Consider the following 23,683-nt stretch of genomic DNA (forward strand, 5'->3'; position numbering starts at 1 on the left):
GGTTTTTGCACATTTTGTGTGCTTGTTGATGAATTTTCATTTCCATTCTGTGTTTGTGTATGAAAATACTTCACTTGTGGTGTCAGGATTAGATTAAAGCAATTCATGGTTTTCGGTTCTTGTAGAATTTCACATTTAAAATAAAGAGTGCGTCAGTTTACGCTGATTTTCAGTCACATTTTGCCTCTGCACATCCACATGTTGTTTCCAGCTGCAAGAAAACACGGATAACCATAGCTTACAGTATACAGAGGCAATGAAATCAAAGAGTTGATGGTAGGAAAATGCATGCAGATTTTATTAACTTTTGAATTCCTGGTGAGAGAATAAGAAATAATTAAAACTTGAAAACTAAACATCAGCTTTCCTGTATTCACAATTGAAACCAGTGATAAATACAGTCACTTACAGTAGATCTGACCCCTGTGGCCTCTGTGCTGCTGCCATCTGCTGGTTCATGGAGGTACTGCAAGTTACTACATGGCCAAAACTATTTGGACACTTTGTCTCACAGCCAATTTATTGAGCATTTCGGTGTGTTTTGGTCTTGTTACCAACAACTACAGCTATAAAAGTATGTTCACCTTTAAGTTGGTGGTCTGTGCAGTTACTGTCACCGTGATGCAGTTGTACAGATGTAAATGCAACTAATCACAGTGTGAGTATGTGCTGGTGACAGGTATGAACTCTGTGCTTCCTCCTCACTGTCAGACCTTTTTATTTACAGTCTATGTGTCAGACGGAGACACAATCCCAAACATGGACATTTAATCTTTTCAAACACAAGAAATACTCAACTAATCTCTCTAACACGAGTCTCCTGACAGTCTCACAGGTCAGGAGGGATCTTGTTGCCATGGCGATTAGTTGAGGTTGGGGGGATTTAGTCTGGTAATTTAGCACAGCTGTAATTTATACACTCCTCTAAATGTACCTCTTTTTTTTCTCTCCCTCAGTGTTAAGACTTAAACCTCTTCCAAAATCTATCAATTTCTCCATCTATGCACGGCCAAAAGTATTTGGACATCCCTGTAAGTAGGGCTGTTTTTTATGGTTTGGACAAGACCCCTTTAGCTCCAGTTAAGGGAAAAAATGAAGAAAAAGTTTTTGGAAAATAAGTTTATTCACATCTTCGCTGAGAGTTAAATGAGAAGTTTAATATGTCTGTAGAGTAAATATTAAGCTGCAGCCAGGAGGCGGTTAGTTTATCTTATCTTCTGCCTGAAGGTACAAAATCCCCGTTCGAGGACCACCATGTTACATTAGAAAGCCAGTGTTCCCCAAAACCTTTAATTGTTCATTTAAATGTAGTGCATGCTGTCGGTAGAGGCTTTTTCTGGAAATAATAATAATTTCAAAAAGGAACAGAAAACGTCCCGAGGGTTTCCTTCCAAAATAAAATCAACATGTTCAGGCCATACACATTTTCCAGGGGTTATTGAAAGGCATTCTGAGAAATTTAAACACTCACTTATTGGGGCAGAAGCAGGTTGAGAGAAAGTGAAAAATGCAGTAAAAGTCACAAACTGCTGGCATCTAACTGCTTCAGGAGGAACTATTTTCTGTAAGCAGACACGTCCCCACTAGAGCTTTTATATACAGCTGTAGTACGCGAGATGCCGCTGGAATGTACTGTATATAATTGCATGTGTATGCGTATATGTGAGTGCATAGTACTCCACATGGAAAGCACCAGGTGGCTTCATAAACTGACATTCAGTGACTCACTGAAGCATAATGCTGTGGTGTGTTTACTTACCCTGCTCGTGGCCCTGTGCAGGTCAGAGTAGCTGACAGCTAATAGTGATGAAAAGTGCTGGAAACATGGAGGGAGGGTGGACATGCATGTGGGAGAGTCTGCAGGGCATTTGTGCAGATGTATTGACTAGTGTGTTGAACATGAGCACAACATATAGGAAGATCATGTGTGAAGGAAAAAGTCTGTCCAGATCTGTAAAAACAAAAGATGTTTTCTTTTATATTTTTGCTCTATATTAGTATATATTGGTAAGAAAATGCTTTTTTATGTCATAAATATCAACATAAACTTTATAAACTACCAGTTTCTGACATTTACACCACTTTATTCTTCTATTGTGATAGAGGAAACAAAGAAATCTCTTGGCAGGATCAGCTTCACCAAAAAAAGAAACACTCCTGCACAGGAAATCTAGCTTTTTACCCACTAAACACAGGCTCTCTAATTGCTTTTGGTAATTACTGCAAGACTGAGGCACATGAGCTTTTTTTTTTGTTATTTGTTACAGTGTGTTCCACTGTATTTCCTTCTGCTCCACCACATTTCATAAAGAAATGTTCTACTTTTTAATGTATTTGACACCTGCAGTTATTTTGGTTCATATTGTTAGTACGAAATATATAACTAAATGAGGATGTATCATTTAAGTATATAATAGAGTTAAACATATCTGCCTATAATACCTGTACGATATAATATAGAGCAGGTGGAACTGCAATATATACCAGTTGAAACTCATTAATGTCCAGTTTTGGTGATTCTACTTGAACTGAAAATGTAATTGTTGAGAGGGGACTTTGTTTTGGGGTAAATGTAAAAAGTTTGCCTGAATCAAGCTCAGAAGAAAAGCTCTGTTTTGTCATTTCTGACCTCTGAGCCAAAACTCTTAATCTCATTTGCTGTATCTGTGACAGCTGACTTTCACACACTCCCCAGTGAGCCAGGCAGATACGCTGACAGCAGTAGTGTTGTTGTACGAATGCAGAAATGATCAAGAAGTGGCAGTTTCCAATCCTCCACATGTCATGCAGCGTGGGTGTGGGAGGTCTGAGGACTGGAATGTGTAACAGCTGGACGTCCTAGCTTGGCAGATGAGGCGGGTAGCTGGATGATGGGGGCACTCAGGGCCATGTGGAGGAAGCAGCCTGGGAGAAGAGGGGTGTGCCCAGATCCCTTCTCCCCTTATCGCCCATCTGTGAGAACCTGGATGTGGTACATCTTCCGAGGATTTAATACAATGAGGCAATGGAGTGGTTCCCGCGGGGGAACAGCTTAATAAGACATCGATCCAGTCAGATCCGCCCTCCCTGGCTGCCTCTCGTCCTCAGCTGCTGTCTTTCATTCATCCCTCACTCTTCTTCTTCCGTCTCAACTTCATCTTTTCACACTTGTGTTACTTTTGTCTTTTAGCACTAAGCTATTAATCACCACAGAACACATCAAAGAGAAGCAGAAAGTTGAGTCTGTAGCACTACAATATCACTTGTGGCTGTTTTGGTTTTTCCTCTCTTTGAAACAATAAATCAGACGTACGTGTCAGCAGCGTTGTGTAACTGAGCACCACTTCCTTTTGTGCTTTTCTGAAACAACTCATTTCTTGATGCGAGTGTCAGTTTTAACCAGATATCCTCTCCGTGTCATGGTGACCTGTCAGCTGCTGTGTCCATTAGTCCAGTGGTTTCCAACCTTTGTTGATTGTGAGCCTTTAATACAAATGCAGGTGTGCTTGTGACCCCTCAGCTCAGGTGCATGTTGTTAGTTTTTAGTTGCCTGGAGAGATAAAACTACACATTATAAGTCTGTGTTTTCTCTCTCTATTTATTTTGCTGTTAGATTCATCTTGCACACTCGTGTTGCGCCAACCCCCACACTCTGAACAACCATAGGGCTACAACTATTGATTCATCTGCTGATTATTAGTATAAGTATCAAACCCTACGTTTGAGAAGCTGGAAAAAAAAACAAATATTTTATATTTTTGCTTAGAAAGTGACCAAAATGATTCTTTTTTATCAACTAATCAGCAGCTGAAATTGACTTTAACTGTTATTAAAAGTTGTTTTTCCAATTTTTTTTATAATGCTTCTGTAAAAATGTTCAGATATGGAACAAGAAAAAGCTTTATGGTAATATTTGTAATTGTAAACTAAGGTCTACTGTAGATTACATAAATGTTTTGTCATTTACTATGGAAAGAAACAGTGATCACAAGATGTTTGGTACATGAGGGAAGTGATGGCACTGCTGCTGGATGACAGCAGAGAAATGGGAAATGAAGTAAACTAAAGTAAACTAAAGTTTTCTGTCAGTGATGGACTTGCATAAAGACTGGAACAGAAACCTCCATGTGTAACGCAGCTACCGAGCGTGGTATCGATCTTCTTATCAACTCATGAAAAGAAAACAAGAAGGAAAGCAAGAAAACAACTTTGTCAGACTAATCCTTTAAGTGACTGTGCTACAGGGGTTTGGAGAATTTTGTTTTTTCTGTGCTTACACCGGATGGTCAGGGGTTGATACAACATCCTGCAGAAAAGGAAAAGACTGTGACACTTCTTTATGGATTTCTTGCCTAAAACGCTGCTGTGAACTTTGTGCTTCTCTTTCTGTCGACTGAGCTTTTTGCAGCTCAGTGTTTTGCTCAAGGACTCTTGGGATTCCTGCCCACTTCGATGTGCATGGCAGCTTGGAATTTCAGACTTTGAACAAAAAGAGAAGAAAACCTGTTTATTATGGTCACAACATATTTAAAAACTCCATATTTCTTGAGGTTATTTCTGTGCAGGATGGGTGTGTCACTGTGGCTCCTTCTCCATGCTGCAGAAAAGCTCTTAGGGGAGCCACTCATCAACTCACACAGGGGAGGAGTTTAAGTGTGCGTTGGGGCAACTGTGAGTAACCAATGACTTCCAGCATCAGTGTAACAAGCCTGCCCCCACACTTGGGTCTCCCCCCTGTGCGTGTAAGTGTTTTTTGTTTTTTTTATGAGGGGAGTTTGTAGCAGCCATGCACTGGGAGCTCTAGAGGGAGGGTCTGTGAGTGTGAGTAGGGTTCTTATGTCTCTGCTTTCACTCAGCGGATGCTCAGTGACCCTCGAGCAGCCTGGATCCGACTGTTGAGCGGCTGGTTAACAGGTGGAGCTTTGGGGGAACAGTGAGAGGGCTGTGTGGAGTGCTGCTGCACCCTGAGACACTTTGAGGACTGTTGCAGGAGCCAGCAGCATGTTGAAGATCCAGACGTGGGTGCTTCTCTTGGTTCTCTGCGCTGGGAGCTTGGAGGCCTGGTTGTGGTTCTCAGATCCAGAACCCACCACAGAAATCCCAACAGAGACAGCGGCAACAGGAACGACAGGTGCCACCACGACACCCAATGGCACAAAGAAGACGGATGAGGAGGAGGATGACAACTTGTCCGGGGTTGGGGAAGAAATCATCAACATGGCCACGGGAATCCGTAAGTTTGTGGAGGCATGGGACGCGACCCCAACCACCGGGACTACTAATGGAGGCCTGACAGAGAAGGTGGAGAGCGCTAACCCTAACAAGACGGGTAATACAGACAGTTTCAGAGGGGAGAGGGTGGAGGAAGGGTCTGGGGTGAATGCAGAGAATGCATCTGGGTCAGGATCAGGGTCCATGGCTGATCTTGAGTCAGATGTAGAATTGGTGACGGTCTTGAGAGGCGATAAAGTCCTGTCTATCAATTTAACCTCCGATGTTTTTAATATGAATGGGACTCTTCACATCAATGCGTCTGACCCGCCATGTCTCCCCACGCCCTCTGATTGGCCCATTTGCTCAGGCAAACAGCCAAAGTTTCTTACGCTGCCCAACTTTTTCAACCACACATCTGTGGAAGAGGTGGGGGCGTTCCTCAAGGAGTGGGCGTGGCTAACTAGGGTGGGGTGTCACCACGGCACAGAGTGGTTCCTCTGCCTCCTGCTGGCGCCTGGGTGCCCTTCGCCCCTTGCTCCCCTGCGCCTGCCCTGTCGCAGCTTCTGCCACGTCCTGCGGGACAGCTGCTGGGCTTCCCTGGAGAACGGGCGTCTCCCGGTGGAGTGTCGCCTCCTGCCTGAGAGAGCGCAGGAGCACGGGCATCCTGCATGTGTGTCATTTAGTAACCAGAAAGGTAACCCCGGCGGGTTAGAATGTATCCTGTGTGGAGATACATTTTGAATCCGATGTCCTGTCAGCGTTGGTCTGTGTGTGTCAGTGTTTGTGTGTGCTTTGGTAAAACACTATCTAACATCATCTTTCCCTTCCCATGATTCACTCTGAACATGATTTTGCCCTTTGCAAAGAAATTATTGACATTACAGCTGATGATTTTTCACAGCATACTATAGTGTTTTAAATGATTGAAAGGCTTCTATCCATTATGGTGAACATCATACCTGCTTTTATTGTTGTCAAAGTGGCATTATTGGTGTGTTGCTGCATTTGTAAGTGCAGATTCAGAGATTAAGTGGTGTGTATACAGAGGTATACAAAATATATCCACCTCCGGGCAAGGTGTTCACCTTTATACCCAACCAAAAATAACAACATCAGTGCACATCTGGCTGAGCAAGACTGCAAGCGTGTTTTCTGAGACTTTCGATACCTGACTTAAGCCTTTAAGGCAGTGCCTCCTCCCCTTCCGTGAGTTCGTCCTCTCTTCAGGACAAACTCGGGGAACAAAAGTCTCTTTTCTTGCTTGCCACAAGCTTTAAGAATTCATATGAAATGCATCTATAAACAAGATGTAAACACAGTAAATCGAGCGTCTGCAGGAGAAGACAAAGAGACAACAGGTTGAGCATTTACATACTTTACTTCAGTGATACTTACAGCACTATAAATGTTAAATAGATATAGAAAAATAAGTCATAGGTCAAAGTAGTCATATTGGAGAATGAAGGCCACACACAGAAATAAGTTATAATAAAAGCAAAAAAATAAAAGCAAACATGACGTTCACTGTGATGAAAGCCTTAACTCAAGCAGGTATCTGCCAGTAGCGTAAAGTAACAATCAGCATTCAATGGGTTAAAACATGCAAAAACACTTGTTATGGTCATTGCAGTTGTTGCTGCCCCTGCTGTGTGGTGTCACTCTCTGTTCCCCGCACGTCCAAAGCAGGTTCATCAGCACGACAGTGCATGACGCAACACCTAAGCTCACGTCCCTGTCGCAGGGTGCATGTCGCGCTCGTGCAAAACTGCATCTGCAAAAGCATCGTTTTTCTGTGCTCAGTCAGCAATGGTCAGCAATGTTACAGGTTCTGTGGAAACAGTCGCAGCCTTTTCTTACTTTTGATCATGCATAACATTTACATGATATATTATATTAGATATATTATATTGCCTCTACATGTTGTCAAGCACTTCCTGGCTCATTTATATTGAGAAAAGTGTATTAAATACATATGGTATCCACATTTCCCTTAAGACAGGAAGTGCTCCCTTGTCCAGCCTTTTAGTGACGTCATAAAGTTTACAGTATGGAGTCGTCTTTTGGGGGTTAACAGCTTAAACTTTGCTGCATTAAACCGTCTTTATCATGCTTTTTCCCACAGGAATATTTAATGTAAATGTTCTGGGTTCAAGTGGGAGAGAGGTTTGTTACTTTACATGTGCCACATGTAGGGTTGTTGTTTGGATAACCTTTGAACTCAGACATAAACTGTACTTAAAGCTAAAATGTAGAAAAGTCCAACATACAGATATGTCATGTTTTACCCCATAGAGTCTCACAGCTACAGTGCAGTGTGGTGAAGATTTTTTTTTTTTGTTTTTCCATGAATTATTATTATTATTATTATTATTATTATTATTATTATTATTATTATTATTATTATTATTATTATTATTATTATCAGATGTAGTGAAACTGGCTTTTTAAGTTTTTACATTCACTGCACCTGCAGTACAGGATGTGAAACGTCACTGCATTTGTCATTAGGCCGTTTTTACTAGGTGTGAATTTCCAAAAACCTGCGCAGGCTACCTCAGTCATTAACCCACACAAAAAGGAAAAAAAAAGAAAAGGGAGGGAAGAGATGTTTCACGTCCCGTAAGCTTCTCAGGGAATCCAGGTTAGATGTTTTAGTCCCATGTGTTGCATTTACCAGTTATCACTTTCTTTTACGCTCTGTTCTCTTGGCTGGACAAGAGAATCAGTGCTTTCCCACATACAGCATCAGTCCAGTTGGCCAATAATCCCTCCGCTACTCTCGTAACGTCCTACTCCTGCATGCCGGTCATGCACTTCTGTCCTAGGTTATTTCCTTGTCATCATATTTCACGATTTCTGATCAGCTGTTGTGGAATTCTGTGTGGATTTAGAGGCGAATGGTGTGTTAGCATTCTCGAGGGGAAACAATTGGGCCATCTGTGGCTGGGAGGGAGGGCCAAGGATGGCATTTATGATATTGACCGTGGGTGGGAAAATGGCCCGCTCCGTAGAAAGAGTGTGGCGATTGTGCGGTCGGTTTGGGAGAAAGGGCAACGGTGTCGCTCTCGGTAACAAGAGAGCCTTGTGACCGGGATGAGACGGGGCGGCTCAAGTCTCTGCCAGGGGTCAGAGGGCACAGCCATTCGTCTCCACCCTCCAAAACCAGCTACACTTGATGGGTGGTAATTGAGTGTTTGGCCGAGCATGAGAAGATGGGCAGAGATGGAGAGTGGGACAAAGTGTGAGAGAGACTTTTATACTAATGGGGAATTACCCACTCTTTACAGTCAGTGCACAGTATTCCTCAAAAACACAATTAGCAATTATGTATCATTAACCAGTGTCTAAAATTGACCCTGAGTCCTCTCTGTTTTCCTGAAATGAAGTTTTTTTTCAGTCGGTGATGAGCTGGTTGTGGCTCTGGCAGCAACAGTAGCAATGGTAGAAAACAGTATGAGAGAAAGCAAAAATCCACCAATTTTAAACAAAAGGTCAGATTGTTATACATCAGTTGTACTAATACATTTGTGAAAATAGTTTCTTAATGTCTTCTGTGGCTGTGGAGAAATAAATAACCCTGGTGATGTCGTCAGGGTTTTCTCAGCTTGGGCTTTGAATCACACATTAATAACAGAAAGAAAGAGAGGGTGCAGATTCTCAAACACGTTAATACCAGACAGGAAGCATTTCACTAAGAGAATTGAAATGCATTATGGTAAATGTAGGATCCAGTATTTGTCCAGCTTGACTAGAAACTTAAATTCAGGATAAAAAAAATATAAAAGTTGCAGTAAAGCACTGGCAGCTGGGTTGCCAGCTAGTTATTGTTGATGACATTAATTCATATTTTCTGTAATTAGGAAAAACAGGAAGATTCTGCATTTATTTTTGATTTTACAGCAATTTACCTGCAACATATTTGTCAGTATAATGCTTTCATTTCTACAGTAAATTACCCAGTTATGTGAATTAATATGCAAAAGGTATATATAATATATTTAGCTAATTTAATCAACTATTTTAATGCAAAGTCCTTCACTTGCATAAACAGTTTCTGCAGGGTTAAACTGGTTAAACTGGCTCATGGGGTCAAGTCTCTATGTGATCTTCTCCTGAACATACGAACTGCAGCAGTTCATATGTGAAGCTGCAGCAAAGCAGAAGATATAGAAGATAACTGTCCACAAAGGTAAACGTTTGTAGCTTTAAAGTATTTTTATGAGGTGGTTTCATGTTTGGAAAAAAAGATGTTGAAGATAAAGTATTAAAAAGGAAAACAAAGCTGCTGATGTGTCTGAAAAATCAGTGGTACCTGTTGCAGCTCTCTGGGTGAGATATTTGAATTGGACCGAAGCCAAGAAACCAGACAATTTCAGATAGTGATGCTCTAAGAAAAGAAAGAAGTCCATCTGATGTGATCTGAGCTCGTCACTGATCCTCCATCAGTCAGCATTAATTGGCTCTCAGCTCTCAGCTTATTTAAACATGGATTAAAGTCTGAGTGTGTGGCAGCTGCGTCGCCTCCGTTTGAAGTGTTAACTGATGCCACTTTGCTTCTCAGACGTGTGAAGTCCAGTTGGTGAGATCCTAGGAGGGCAGAACCACAGCTGGGGGGGGGGGGGTCATGGTTGAAGCCACTGGGGCTCATAGTTGAATGAAAGAGACTCAGGATTTAGAGGCTCTTAACTTGTTTTAAGGTGCAGACTGTCTGAACTGTTTAAATACTTCTGATTCACACTTTAATTGGTTTGTTATTACAGCGCTTACTTCTCCAAATAAGGGCTGCAGCTCTCAGATGGAGGTAAAGTAGGCTCTTGTTGAGGCATACTTTGATAATGGTGTAATGTTCTTGAACATTTTGCATGCACCAAAACAAAAAGACTCAGATTGCTCACACAACACACATGTGTTTTTGTGTAATTATAGACGAGGAATGAGTAGGCATTGATTTTGTGCAGAGGGACATTTCAGGTCAGTGCAACTGAAATAACTGTAGTTTCTTTAATTTCAGGCTTTTTTATGAGAAGACTGTTTGTTCCTGTGTCACTTCTGATTCTTGTGTTGTTTTTCTCTGTAAAACATGTATTATATAAAATGTATAGAGGTAGATTCCTTCATATTCACAAAGCTGTTACCAGCGACCTTGGCACTTACATAACTGATTATGTTCCTGTGCATGCTTTTAAAACATTAACATAAAGATGCCGTGACATTGGGATGTCCTTTTATATGTATTTTATTCATTTTTAATAAAATATTTGGCTCAGGATTTAAACTAGGATACAACAAAACATACCTGCCAGAGACAGATAGTAAAGTCGACCCTCCTTCTAAATAAAAGCTCAAGCTCCCACACCAAGGAAATAAAGCGTTTACTGCTCAGTCAGTAGCAGGGTTTTAATAGGTTATGAATAAATCCTTAAAGAAGACTGTACATATGATATAAATTTACTGTAAATACAAGTACTTAGATTGTGTTATTAGTATTAGTATTATATCTATTGTATTGAGTTATGTATCTCCTGTCAGACTGATATTCCTCCTAAAAATCATGTAGAAAACGTAGAACTATAACAAACTCAGTGAGATTTTGCTGTTTTTATTCATCATATAGTGTCTGATAGTCTTCTTAATATCTTTGAGCTTGAATAAAACAAGACCTTTCCTTGGGCTGTGGTAAATTAAAAAGGCATTTTCCATGTTTTTTCAGAGTTTGATTTGGGCCAGTGCTCATGGTCTTAAAGGGTTCAGATTTAACTCGATAAGATGGTTGTGTTTGTACTTGTTGAAATAAAATCTGCCCTAGTGCAGATTTTAAAAGAAATTGTCATTTTTTTTAGGCCTCTTGTCTTAATGTTTAGCTTAGCCTCCAGCGAAACAGCTTCTCTTACCCCAGGGGAGACGCTTCACCCCCCTAAACCTCTGTAGGAGTCCATTAGTTCCACAATGACATTTCAGCCTGTTTTAACTGGCATGTTGAGTCCGTGCAGGCTTTTGGGACTGAATCTCTGTCTTCCTTCATCCTACTAGAGTCCCTCATGGTCCACTTTCCCATGGACATCTGACACGCACTTCCTCCCTGCCTCTGTCCATCCATCTGTCCGTCTGTGCCTCTCTTCACTGGCAGTATCTTTTCTTCTCCAGGGCTGGAAAATACAGACATGGCACTGCAGTAATCCTCTGTAACAGAATACATGAGGTCATATTTTTACTTGCCCATGTCGTCAAGGCTGTGAAACATTGCTGTATGTTGTTCCTCCATACAATGGCTGCTGTTAGAATGGAGAGAGGGAGTCAGAGAGGAGACAGAAGCAGGGCAGGAAGCCATCAGCAGACATCTGGGTGAACATGATGATGGTTTCCAATGTTGGGCTATCGTGCCAGCTTCCATTTGTCCTCAGGAGTTAAAGAAACAGCTGATTACGCACTTGAAGGCAGCTTCTAATGGTCAGTGTAAGATTGCACAATGTGACCAAAGGTATACAGACGTTTAAAACGAGTAGAAGTTCCTCCTCCTCCTATCCATCCATCCCTAACCTCCATCATTACTGTAAACTACTATAGAATAACAGACATTTTCTTTTAAAGCCAAGAAAAACCACTTAAACTGTGTGTCATAAAGCAGGAATTACAAATGGAATCCAGCTCTATATACATGTATTGTTACAATGAGTGAAAGAGAAGAGGTGCAGTAAAGGAACTGATACTGTAGATGCAATGTAAACTTTAGGTGCCCTAAACTCACAGTTCTTCTTCTTCTGATGTTTCTTGGCTGCTTCTTCGCGCTCACACCGATACATTCAGTTCAGCGTTCACCAAAAACATGATGATCACACTCTTTTAACACGTTCATGCACAATTCTGTATAAGTATAATAAGGAGCCCGAACCATGTAGTCGTATTACTGCTGAGGCGTTCATGTCAAAGCAGCATTTTAATGTTGTAGTGGCGGCAGGTGGTGATTATATTGCTTTTTTTGGAAGGAAAGAAAATGATGATGAAAATGACATGATAAACTAAAGATAATAACAGTTAGAAGACCATGATTTTCTTTGAGAGCAGCAGTGGTCCCCAACCTGTTCAGCTTGTGACCCCATAAAACTTTACACATCAAAGTCTGTTTACAGGTGTTGCCGTCCTGCTGCACATGTGAAATAAGTTGTGTGATAAAAAGAAATCTGGGGGTGTTGAGTTGGACAGAAGTGAGAGATGATATCTCTGGTTCTGCTGCATCGATTTCATCGAGAGTCCAATAATGCTATAGAAGTAACATGTCGAATCGTTGGAGTACTCTTAAAACCGAGACACGTCGACTTGCCAAAAAGTGACCTGTTTATTTATTTTATTTGAAGAGTTCAAGTGATTTGTTATAAAATGATGAAGATTACGGGACAGCTTAAAAATAAATAAATGGTCTCACTAAGTTTAGTATTATGACCCCCCGTGTGCAGCGCCCAGGTTGGGAACCTCTGGTACATGCTTTACTTTGCAATTAGTTTTACAGGAAAACCATGATTAAATTTTGAGACAGAGATTGCAGCTCTGATACAGAAATTAGAAAAGTGTGTGTGGTTGTAATGTAACCGCACTGTTACTGGACTGAAAGAATAGTTGGCAGACGTTGCTCATGTTCATGGGAGCCTCAACTGTTGCTGCCGGAATGGCTGTTTAATGGGAGACCAGTGGTCGGACTGGACGGCGTCCAGATGTGGGTCAAATTAAAGCAGAACTTGGCTTGAGAAAATAATGTTCAAGAAGCCGTCCTTGAATAAAAGTTAGAAACATTTATCATTATCAAAAAAATAAATTCCACATACATAATCTGACCCATTCTGTACAACAGCTGCAGCAGCTGTGTCAGTGTGAGATTAACCAATAGCAGGTGCTGTCAGTGGGAAGTTGACCACCCGGCGCGCCCAGGTCCAGCACCAATTGGACGAAATCCCTCAGGATCCAGGCTTAGCTGTGGCCGTGCAGGTCGAGGCAACACAACACACACCATTCATGCAGCAGCGACTGTGTGTGTGTGTGTGTGATTGTGTGTTTGTGTGTAAGAACATGTGTGGGGATTACTCCCTGCCAGTGTTGATCTGGTGATCGCAGATGTGCACTTGGTTATGAACTGGTTGTCCCATAAATAACTTTCCATGGCAGAGTGTTGCTCAACACAATGTGACTTTCCTAGAAGGTGAACAACACACTCCAAAGACAAAACATGTATAAGGTTGGGAAATATTATTAATATCATAGTGTGTTTGTTTCAATCTGGAAAATGTGTTAACCCAGAGATGAGATTGAGTTTAGCAGCTAATTATTTGCTGTTTGATACTTGGCAATAATGAAGCCACCGTCATGAGTTTTTTATCTTGCGGTGAAGCTGGCTTTCTCTGAGTTACCCCTTCCTTTACCCTCTTTGACTGAACACTTAACAAGCTGCGTTTGATGCTTTCACATCATTCAGAAACTCGGGGAAACCCCCGCGACCACGGACCTCTGTGACCCTTTAATGCACTGATTGTGCGTTGTGGTCAGCTCCTCTCATGAATCTGCGTTGACAGGCCGCCCTCAGGAGATCGCTGTGCAGAAGTGTCCGCCAGGCCAAAACTCCCCCCCCCCCCCCCCCCCCTTGTGATGGCGATTTATGAGAACATCACCGTGGGTCTCGAGGCGGCTGCTCCTTTTCCCTCTGGGTTATTTTAGTCTATGGGAACTGAAATAATTTGACGGAATCCTCAAGTTTCACACACACTGTAGCATAAATGTAGAAACATTATATAACTGGAGTCCAGCATTAGTTAAACCACCCAGTCAATCAGTCAGTTGTTTGATTTAAAGACTCAGTTCACCCACAACCAAACAAAAACGGATCTTACATAACTCTAGTGGCATTGATTCATGCAGGTTGTTTTGGTTTTACTTGTCGAGATACTTTTGAGATATCTCCAGAGTATCATGGGAATTAAGGTTCATATTGGATGATTCTGCACCTTGCTATTTACCGGGTGCCCCTTATGTAGCGACGTGCAGTAATTGGATGCATGCAGGAATTTGCTGACTTTTTCTTTTAAACTACAGCCACAGTCTTTCCTGATTATTGACTAAATGTTTAAGTTGTCTGACTCCAACCCCCTCTTATCACAGTTCATTTGCCATAACCACGATCTTTCCCTAACCTTAACTATACTGTAGTTATGCACAGATGCTGCGGACAGCAAGAATTGGAAAACCACTGGTATTGGATGTTTGCATGGGGTTTGGATGAATTTTTTTCGTGCTTTCAGCATTTAAAAAGTCATTTTCATAAATAAAACAACATGAATGCTGTTGAAGTTGTTCCAGTGGAGCACTTTCTTTTTCTTTTGTCATTTGAGGGAAAGTGAAGAAATGCAGTTTGTACGTGGTTTCCAACCACATCTAAATGCACAAATACACAACAGTAACAGTGCACTCTTTCCTCTCAAAGGCATCCATGCCGCTCCTGTTTGAGGAGGAGTGTGACAAAAGGTGTTGAATGAAAAACAGAACGAGAGACAAAAGTTGAAACTCTGCTTCCTTTCTCACACCAGGCCGGTCTCTGCATGAAGCGGCATCACTGTCGAATGTTCTGCTTCAGAAACATGCAGAAATTGACACAGTTTCATGTATAATACTGAGAGGTGTGGAGGGAGGGGGTTCCAACAATGCACCGAGTACTTCTGTTAGAGTGTAAGCGTACGCAGCGGTCACTGACTGAATCTGTGGTTTGCTATTTGGCCTGGATCATCAGTGTGGTTTGGTTGTCGTCCCAGAGCCACTTCTCGTGGTTCAGCTGTTTGAGTCAATGACTCATTTAAAGCAGATTCCCAAACTGCAGCAATCTGCAAAACATTTGCATTTTAACTAAATATTAACAAATCCTAACCAGTATTTTGTCTTCAAGCTTCAGTCCTTCAGTCAAAAGAAACAACTTAATTTAACCACAATTAAAGACATACGGTACCTCCTGGGATGTACAGGGTGTTACTATAGACTGGCCATCCAGATGTTGTGCTCTGTAACACCAAAAGAACTTGTGATTTGCTGATCATTTCTGTGCTTCAGACTGACTCTCTCTTTGGACCTTGTGCTGCCTTCAAGTGCTCCTCATCAGCTCCTACAACCTTTTTTACACAGACATCAAAATGATTTTGCTTCTTTGTGCTTTGGTGACAAATCAAATTCTAAAAAAAAAAAATCAAAATCTAGAAAAAAGTGACTTTCCTAGTCGGATTTGCCATATTTTTTTTTTTTTTTTTTTACATCTGCACTTCAGACTCTAAGTCTTAACTTCCTGTCTGTCTCCTCTTGCAGAGGAAAGTGGCATCACCTTGCTCCAGCTGATCGGAGACCCTCCACCAGCTGACATCACCAGGGCCTACGGGCCGAGGGGGGAGACCGCCTATGTCTTCACACCTGCGGCGGTGTCGGGCCAGCCAGCTCTGGTCCACGTCCCCAACCCTTTCTACCGCCACTTCTCTCTCCTCTTTCACATCAAGCCCTCCACTCCCGCCGCCTCCGTCCTCTTCTCCATCACTGACGGGCCGCAGAGGCTCATGTACATCGGTGTCAAGCTCAGTGAGGTGCAGTCCGGCCGTCAGAGGGTGCAGTTCTTCTACACCGAACCCGACTCTGAGGCTTCGTACGAGGCGGTCAGCTTTGACGTGCCAAGCATGGTGGACACCTGGAGTCGGTTCTCGCTGTCTGTGTTTGAGGAGCAGGTTACCTTCTACCTCGGCTGCGACTCTGAGCCTCGTGTGGTGCGGTTTGAGCGCTCCCCGGACCCCATGGAGTTTGACACGGGGGCGGGGATCTTTGTGGGTCAGGCAGGAGGAGCCGATGCTGACAAGTTCCAGGTAATGTCGAAATTAAAGATAAATATACAAATAAAGTGTTGAATCTAAACAAGTGGATTTACATTCACCTGAAAAATATCAACGGGTTGTTTTTACCTTGATGATAATACATTTTTCAAACTTATACCTGTACTACAACAGCAGCAAGTAAACCTACTTAGAAATCATAGAAAAAAAGAAAGATGGTCTTTACAACTGCAGAACTTGCTTGAGAATCTTCAGGTTTTGAAGTTTTCTTCAGTATTAAAATAATTCACTGATAAAATAAGTCAGTGACAACTGATCATACAGCCACATTAACACTGCAAACAGGAACTGCTAATAGATAATTCTCCACACTTTTAATGCCAAAATGTAAACAACTGTAAGCTGTAAGAACAGGGCAAAACTCGCAGTCAGACTTTAAAAACCTCTGGTCTAGTTTTATATTGGTGATGGATCACCAGTTAAACTACATACTTTGAAATGGAACAAGACCTGTCAAACTTTAAATGAAACATGTCTGATACAAACTGATAGACTGCACTGATCTTACATTAAATATGACCGATCACTTTTACACTGCAGTACTTTGTTTTTAGACACTGCACTTTGGGAGAGAAGTTAATTTATTTTCTGACCATAAACTCCAGGGTACCAGCAGAGGAAATGCTCAAGTGCTGAAGAGATGTTTGTTCATCACATTTCTGACAGAAATGAATGAAAAACAGCAATGAATCCTCCCCCGAATGTCACCCACGGGACCTGGAAATGTCAGGATAATACACTGTGTGCTAAAAGAGCAGGTGTGTCTGTGTGTCTGTGTGCAAGCGTGCGTGCATGCGTGCGTGCATACGTGCGTGGTTGCGTGCGTGCGTACGTGTGTGCGTGCGTGTGTGTGTGTGCTTCTATATGGAAGCGTGACCTCTCGGTGTGATCGGATCTCTCTCTAATATCTCCCTGTGGCATCTCACGGCAGGTTTGTCTTTGGGTCACTGGCGGCAGGAAGGGCAGACCTAACCCTCCTCTTCCTTGTAAATGTATCACTTGACTTCTCTCACCTTTGACCTCTGACCTTCAGCTTTCACCCATTCGGTGACCACATGTGACAAGAAATTGATTGAATTCATGTCAAAGTTTAAACTGCCCCATTTTTAGCTGCATCCTTTTGACTTTTTCTGACTAATTCATCCAAAGAAAAGTTTTCCATCGGCACAAACTGGTCTCTGTTATCAGCTATTCACTTGTCAAGCCTCATAAAGTCCACCTGGACTCAAAACTGCCTGTATCAGGTTTAAGAGCCAGAATCCAGGCTCATCTCAAGACAGAGTGGCAGAGGCAGCTGACAATACTCTCCTCTGCATGAGTCACTTCTCTCATATTTTCCAGCTCCTTGGAGGTTTGAGAGGAAGTTGAATTCATGACTGATTGTCATCACAGTGAAATAAAATGCATTCATTTCGTGTGCGTGTGTGTGTGTGTGTGTGTGTGTGTGTGCGTGCGTGTGTGCGTGCGTGTGTGTGTGTGTGTGTGTGTGTGTTTTTTTAGGGGGAGATGGCAGAGCTGAAAGTGGTGGGAGACCCTCAGGCAGCTGAGCGCCTGTGTGATGACGAAGACGACTCCGACGCTGTGAGTGTTAGTGTTTGAGTATTTTTGTCAAAGTGTGCAGTACTTTTGTGTAACATCCTTTTTCTCCATGTCTCTCAGGCCTCTGGAGACTTTGGTAGCGGTGACGGCGAGAGGAGAGAGACGGGACACACTGTGAGGGTCAGTTTGTCTTCACTTCATTCACATTTAAAACCTCCTCCACATGACCCCTGCAAACATTTGATATGATGGTGCAGGAGTGAAATCCAAGGGCAGTGTGACTGGAAAAAAAAAAATTGTTGTGGTGATTCACTGGAGTTGGTGATTCACCGGAGTTACTCCACTGATTTCACACATGAAGCTCAGTTTACTCATCATGAGGAATGCTGCAGTTACATGATGTCTTCTGTGGCTCTGGAGGGAGCTCTCCAAAACTGGTGCTAGGGTGTGACAGATGTGGCATTTAGGAGGAGGTATGGGTGAATTTTCATTTTGGGAATTGTAGGATTTTAGGAGTTTGATCCATACTAGGGTCTTTAGTCACAGATATAATGTTGTGTAGTATTTGTGTGGATCACGTTAAACATTTTTAATCACAGTTTGACTGGGTTTCATATAAAACCTGTCACAAAAAGTGGAATTAAAATGGATTTGTATGTTTTATTTCTTCATTAATTGTCCAGTCAGTGTAGTTTTTGTCACTGTACAATTGATAAACTGCATTATCTGCCTTTACAGCTGTTAGACCTTGAAATAATCAGTGTGGTTTAGAACTTCACTGTCACATTAAACATTTTAAACTTAATCAGAAGCACATGTACAAACTTTTTACTGCAGCTCTAAAGGACTTATTATTTCACTCAGCTCAGAAAATTGAAACAGCAATGCATTGCAGCAATGTCACATGCAGCTTTTTGATGAATTTCAGTTAAATACAATTTAGTTGCATGTCAAATATTAGCTAAAGATAAAGCAGATTAAGCAGTTTCTGTGTAAAAAATATTGTTTGGATTTTTCTAAATGAGTCAAGGAGACGGTGCCTGCAGATGTTTTCAGCTGTTCTACTATTCTACTTTCCAGACCACCCCCGCCCCCTCCCGTCCAGTACCTGAGCCCCCGCTCACATCCTCACAGGGAACCAGAGTGAAGGAAACAGGTAAAATAAGTCTTTGTTAACAACATTAGAATCACCTCCTGTAACTGTAAATCTTGAGTGTGTGCCTGCCAAGACGTTGATCACAGTAAACACAGTGCGGAAAGCTGTAATGGAAGTTTTTAATCATACAGCAGCCGCAGCCAAGGAAACATCTTTGCTTTTATCCAGAAGTATGTGCATAAAGGTGCTTGTCTGGACCTGAGAGTGGGGGGAGTTTTGCTGCAGCGTTTCAGGAGTGCCACTGGAAACTCTTTAGCTCCCTCCAGTGGGGAAATTAAAGAAGTAGACCAGTAGGTCGAAGTTGCTCACAAGGTGAAAGGAAATCTGGATTTTGGCTTAAAAAAAAAATCTCCTTCAAAGAGCCCCCATGAGTAGATTAAGACATTAGAAAGTCCTACATCACCTCTAACAAATCATTCAGACAGACATTAACGAGGCTCTACATTCCCCGCTCTGTGAGCCAACACTTGAAGGCCTCATGCAGCCACTGAGCAGCAGATAAAGTTGTGTTTGTGTTGACTTCAGATGTCAGGTATCAGCAGCCATCGGTGGACTACGGCCGGCCTGGATCACCAGGCCCAAGAGGTGGGTCGCAGGGGGGCAAAAGGATTCTGATCATGGCTGTCAGAGATGCAGATTGAGATTAGGATTAATCAACATGTGGCCATCCTATCGCAGTGTAGGATGAGCACTGCTGATGGAGCTGTGAGCATGTTGGTGGAGGTTTGTCTGTGGTTAATCAAAACTATTGAACATGAGTTGTCCTGCAAGAAAGTTCAATGCAACCTGCTCCGTATGTTTTTGTCCCCTTTGGCATTTGGTTTGTGGTAATTTGATAAATGGCAGATTTGTTTTGTTTAATACAAACCTGACATGATGATGGCCATGAAGTGGGTCCTGCCTTGTTTCCTAGTTTTAATTGTTTCAGTTTTGTGCTAATATGTTGCATGTTTCTAAATGAAATGTGTTTAATCAGATTATCACAGCAAAGATGGGTTCTCTTACCTTCTAGAGTTGGAAATGAAAAACTACGTTCACTATATACATACAGTAAATATATACTATATACAACATACTTATCAGAACACTCACACCAAACAAACAATGAATTAATAAAATAACTCATCATTCTCACTTTTCCTTAATGAATCTACAATCTCCGGTTCCTCTTCTTCAGGCTTTACTAAACATAGGAATATAATGTAAATGCAAGGCTCCACCAAACACAAAGGGTTAAATGTTATAGGTTGTCTCAGTTGTCAGTGATGGTTTAGAGAGAAGAGAGAAGAACTGACAGACTTAAACAGAGGGGGGTTATACTTTATAGGAGTGTCTATTTATTTTTATGAACTTGGAGCTTCCTACATTCAAATTATGAAAACAAAACAAAACAAATCACTGACAGGAACATGGAAATATACATATAGAATTGTTGTCCACCTCCGTTGCATCTATAGGACACATGGAGTGGATCCAGTCACAGTCACATGGAGAATTATGAATTATAAATTCTGCAGCGCCCTCTGCTGGACAGAGGTCACTGCTGCACTGCTTCACACTACATCATCAGCTCCACCAGGTGGTGGAAGACAAACCTTCTGTACAACCTGAGTCTGATGAGAAAACACCATCTCCTCAGTTTGTTTCATTACAGATGTGTTTGTTTTGCTTTTGCACTTGTTTTCTTTTGCACTGTCTAATTGTGATCGTTGCTGTTTGACCCTTTATTCTCTTTCATGAAGAGGTGCTTCTTTATATTTTATAGTTTTGAGTTTGAGTGTCATGGTGATGGTGGTGGCACCTCTGCATGGTGAACTGAAGCTTGGCTCAGTGATGTTGCTCCTCACTCACGTCGTGTGACACGTCCTTCAGGTCCCAATGGTGCTAAAGGTGAGAAAGGTGACAGAGGAGACAAAGGGTCAAAGGGGGACGAAGGCCCCGCAGGACCAAAGGGAGAATCAGGGTCCAGCTTTGGCTCTGGTGTCTCCTCTCAGGGCGGAGGACGAGGAGAGAAGGTAAATGACTGTGACGTTCAGCTACATCACCTGCTACACACATGAGTGACGTATGATTGACACAGTAATTTTTCTTTTTGTATTTTTCAGGGTGAAAAAGGTGCAAAGGTATGTTCACTGTGCCTGTCTGAACCTGTGGACTACAGTGTTGTTCATCGCCTGTATGACGTAATAAACAAACAGCAAAACTGTCACTCTGATTCAGATCTTTCTACATGTGTTTACAAGAAGTTAAAGCAAATAGTTTGTTCTAAAAATTCAATGAAATACAAATCCTAATATTATTTTTCAAACGTTTTTATTAGAACTTGATTGGTCTTAATAATAATAGTCTTATCTTAGTATAGGAGCAATGCAAATTAAAAAATAAAGTAGAATGGAAATAAGTTAAATAGTACATAAAAAAAAATACAGGGGACTTTTTATACAGTAATATAATGCAAAAGCGTTTCATTATTTTGAGACTTTCATATGTAATCTAAACTAATGACTGATGGCTTTATAATGGCTAGAAAAGTAGGGACAACTTCCAACACGAGCTTACTTGAGCTGAGCATAAAGCTGCACTGCTGTGTAGTTACTAGTATATTTTTTTTAATTGCATCAATTAAACAAGAATTCAGTCCTTAAACGATGATTGTTCATTATGTTAATTTAACAAATAACAATTTATCCAGACCTACATCCCACATGTGACTGAGGTAAATCATCTGGTCTGCATAACCTCCAGGGTTCCCTGAGTGATGCTTATAACATATAAATTGAACCAAGTGTTTTAACAGACATCTGTGGTGTAAAAGCAGAGAATGCTGCCTGATCTGCAGGTATTAACGATGCTTATTAATCCTATTTTTCCACGGTTGCTTGGTTAAAGCACATGTGCAGGAATTTAAGAACTTGTGAATGAGTTGTATGAATAATATTCCTGTTTGTGGGTAATTTGTTTCCTTTAAAATAAGTAAATTGTATAATGAAATAACTGCACTTGCCTGTAGTTCATGTTACAGGGGGAGGTGTCTAATCTGACCAGCAGACATTGTATCAAAATGATTAAAACCCTGATCTTAACTCGAACTAAAAATTCTACAAAGACAACTTTTCCAATAGAGCTGGTAAATGTTACAGTTATTTTTCTCTGTCTTCACCAGGGAAGTTCTGGCTTTGGATACCCTGGAAATAAAGGAGAAAGTGGTGCTCAGGGGCCTCCCGGGCCCCCTGGTCCTCCCGGCCCTGCAGCTGAGGTGGTCCGACTCGGGGATGGCTCTGTTGTGCAGCAGGTGGCTGGACCCCCCGGACCTCCAGGATCGCCAGGGTTGGACGGCGCCAAAGGACCTCCAGGAGCTGATGGAGAGCCTGTGAGTGGAGAGATAAATCCTGATCTCCAGACATGTTGAATGGTGTTTTAGATTCATGTTTCTCACTGACTGTCTATCTTTCAGGGTGACCCAGGAGAGGACGGAAAAGCTGTAAGTATTTTATTGAATAAGTGAAATATTTCTTTCTGAATAATTTGAAAAACATAATTTTGTTCTTGTACTCCCATGTTCAGGGTCCAGCTGGTCCACAAGGTCCCCCAGGAAATCCAGGAACACTTGGTGCCAAAGGCCAAAAGGTGTATAACAGAGTGGATGAAGATGGAGTATTGTAATATATTATATCGCAAGGCTTCATTCAGTGTGATAACGTGTGGCCTCTGGATCTTTGCAGGGCGACCGTGGAGAGGGTCAACCAGGACCTAGAGGACCCCCAGGTCCACCGGGACCTCCCGGACCTGGCACTGGTGATCGCCCAGTACGTCCACACTTCCTTTTCTTTCACTATTTCAGTTTTCAAGATATGTTTCTCACTGTGTTTTCTTCAATGTTTGTTTCAATAGACGTTTGTTGACATGGAGGGCTCCGGATTCCCAGACCTGGACAAAATCCGGGTATGTTTAATGTTCATCTGGTTCTTCTAGGCCTCACTCACTTTCCCACAGTTCAGCTTGTGGAGACCTTCACTGTGTTAGATAATGGGTTACTGTTTGGTTGTTGTTATGACACCTCTATCCTCCATTGCTGGGGTAACCAAGGTCTTACAGATAAGGATGTAGAGAAAGGCATAAACTTAGATAATACTGCCCAAACATAGTTCTTGCCAAGGATGAGTTAATTAGAGGGAGACACCAGACACATGAATATTAATTAGTTAAGAACTGATTAACATGCTGCCTTTGTGCTGCTCATTTTTTCTCCTTGGTGCAAAGTTTACCATAAATACTTCTGCCTGAGAATCCTGAATCTGGATCTGCATCTGAATCTGCTTTTTTAACCACATTTAATGTCATTAAAATTTAACTGGGTTGATTTGTTATCCAGGGTCCCCGCGGTCCTCCCGGTGTCCCAGGTCCTCCGGGCCCTCCTGGGATCCCTGGTAATTCAGTGGCACTGGGTCCCAATGGTCCCATAGCCTTTGGACCCCCTGGACCACCTGGACAAGATGGAGTACCTGGTCTGCCAGTGAGTATTTTTATTTTGTGTGACTGTGGATTACTTACAGACTTAAAATATTCCTTATTACTTATTTATTTTCGTAGGATTGTGAAAAAGTGAAAAACACTTGAGTTTACGTTTTGTGTCTGCTGTTTCAGGGCCCCCCAGGTCCACCTGGTGTACCTGGTCAACCCGGAGTCAGAGGACAGAAGGTGAGGATGTAACCTGCTGAATATTTCTCACAGATTACAAATAAAACATGTGGTGTTATTTTTTTGAGCAGGTATAAGCTTCCCGTCTTTAGGTTGACCTGACTTTACACTTTCAGTTTAACCAGGATTATTCCTCTGGAAACCATGAACGTCTTTTCAATCCATTTACTTGTTGTTGAGATATCGTGTGACTAAGTGT

The 23,683-nt window shown here is 41.9% G+C and overlaps 1 protein-coding gene across 1 annotated transcript in view; it reads left to right on the forward strand.

Moving 5' to 3' along the window:
• Positions 1-4,874: 4,874 nt before the first annotated feature.
• Positions 4,875-23,683, forward strand: part of LOC111233102 (collagen alpha-1(XVIII) chain-like) — a 28,445-nt gene continuing 9,636 nt past the window's right edge. Inside the window, exons 1-14 of the mRNA XM_022760869.1 lie at positions 4,875-5,308; positions 15,523-16,064; positions 17,592-17,672; positions 17,751-17,810; positions 18,711-18,786; positions 20,659-20,801; positions 20,892-20,909; positions 21,950-22,156; positions 22,241-22,267; positions 22,351-22,413; positions 22,509-22,592; positions 22,678-22,728; positions 23,159-23,299; positions 23,431-23,484. Coding sequence (XP_022616590.1) covers positions 4,981-5,308; positions 15,523-16,064; positions 17,592-17,672; positions 17,751-17,810; positions 18,711-18,786; positions 20,659-20,801; positions 20,892-20,909; positions 21,950-22,156; positions 22,241-22,267; positions 22,351-22,413; positions 22,509-22,592; positions 22,678-22,728; positions 23,159-23,299; positions 23,431-23,484 — 1,875 coding nt within the window. The 5' untranslated portion in view covers positions 4,875-4,980. The remainder of the gene's footprint in view (positions 5,309-15,522; positions 16,065-17,591; positions 17,673-17,750; positions 17,811-18,710; positions 18,787-20,658; positions 20,802-20,891; positions 20,910-21,949; positions 22,157-22,240; positions 22,268-22,350; positions 22,414-22,508; positions 22,593-22,677; positions 22,729-23,158; positions 23,300-23,430; positions 23,485-23,683) is intronic.

The sequence above is a fragment of the Seriola dumerili genome, unplaced genomic scaffold (genome assembly GCF_002260705.1).
Source record: "Seriola dumerili isolate Sdu_G_001 unplaced genomic scaffold, Sdu_1.0 BDQW01000018.1, whole genome shotgun sequence".
Lineage (NCBI taxonomy): Eukaryota > Metazoa > Chordata > Actinopteri > Carangiformes > Carangidae > Seriola > Seriola dumerili.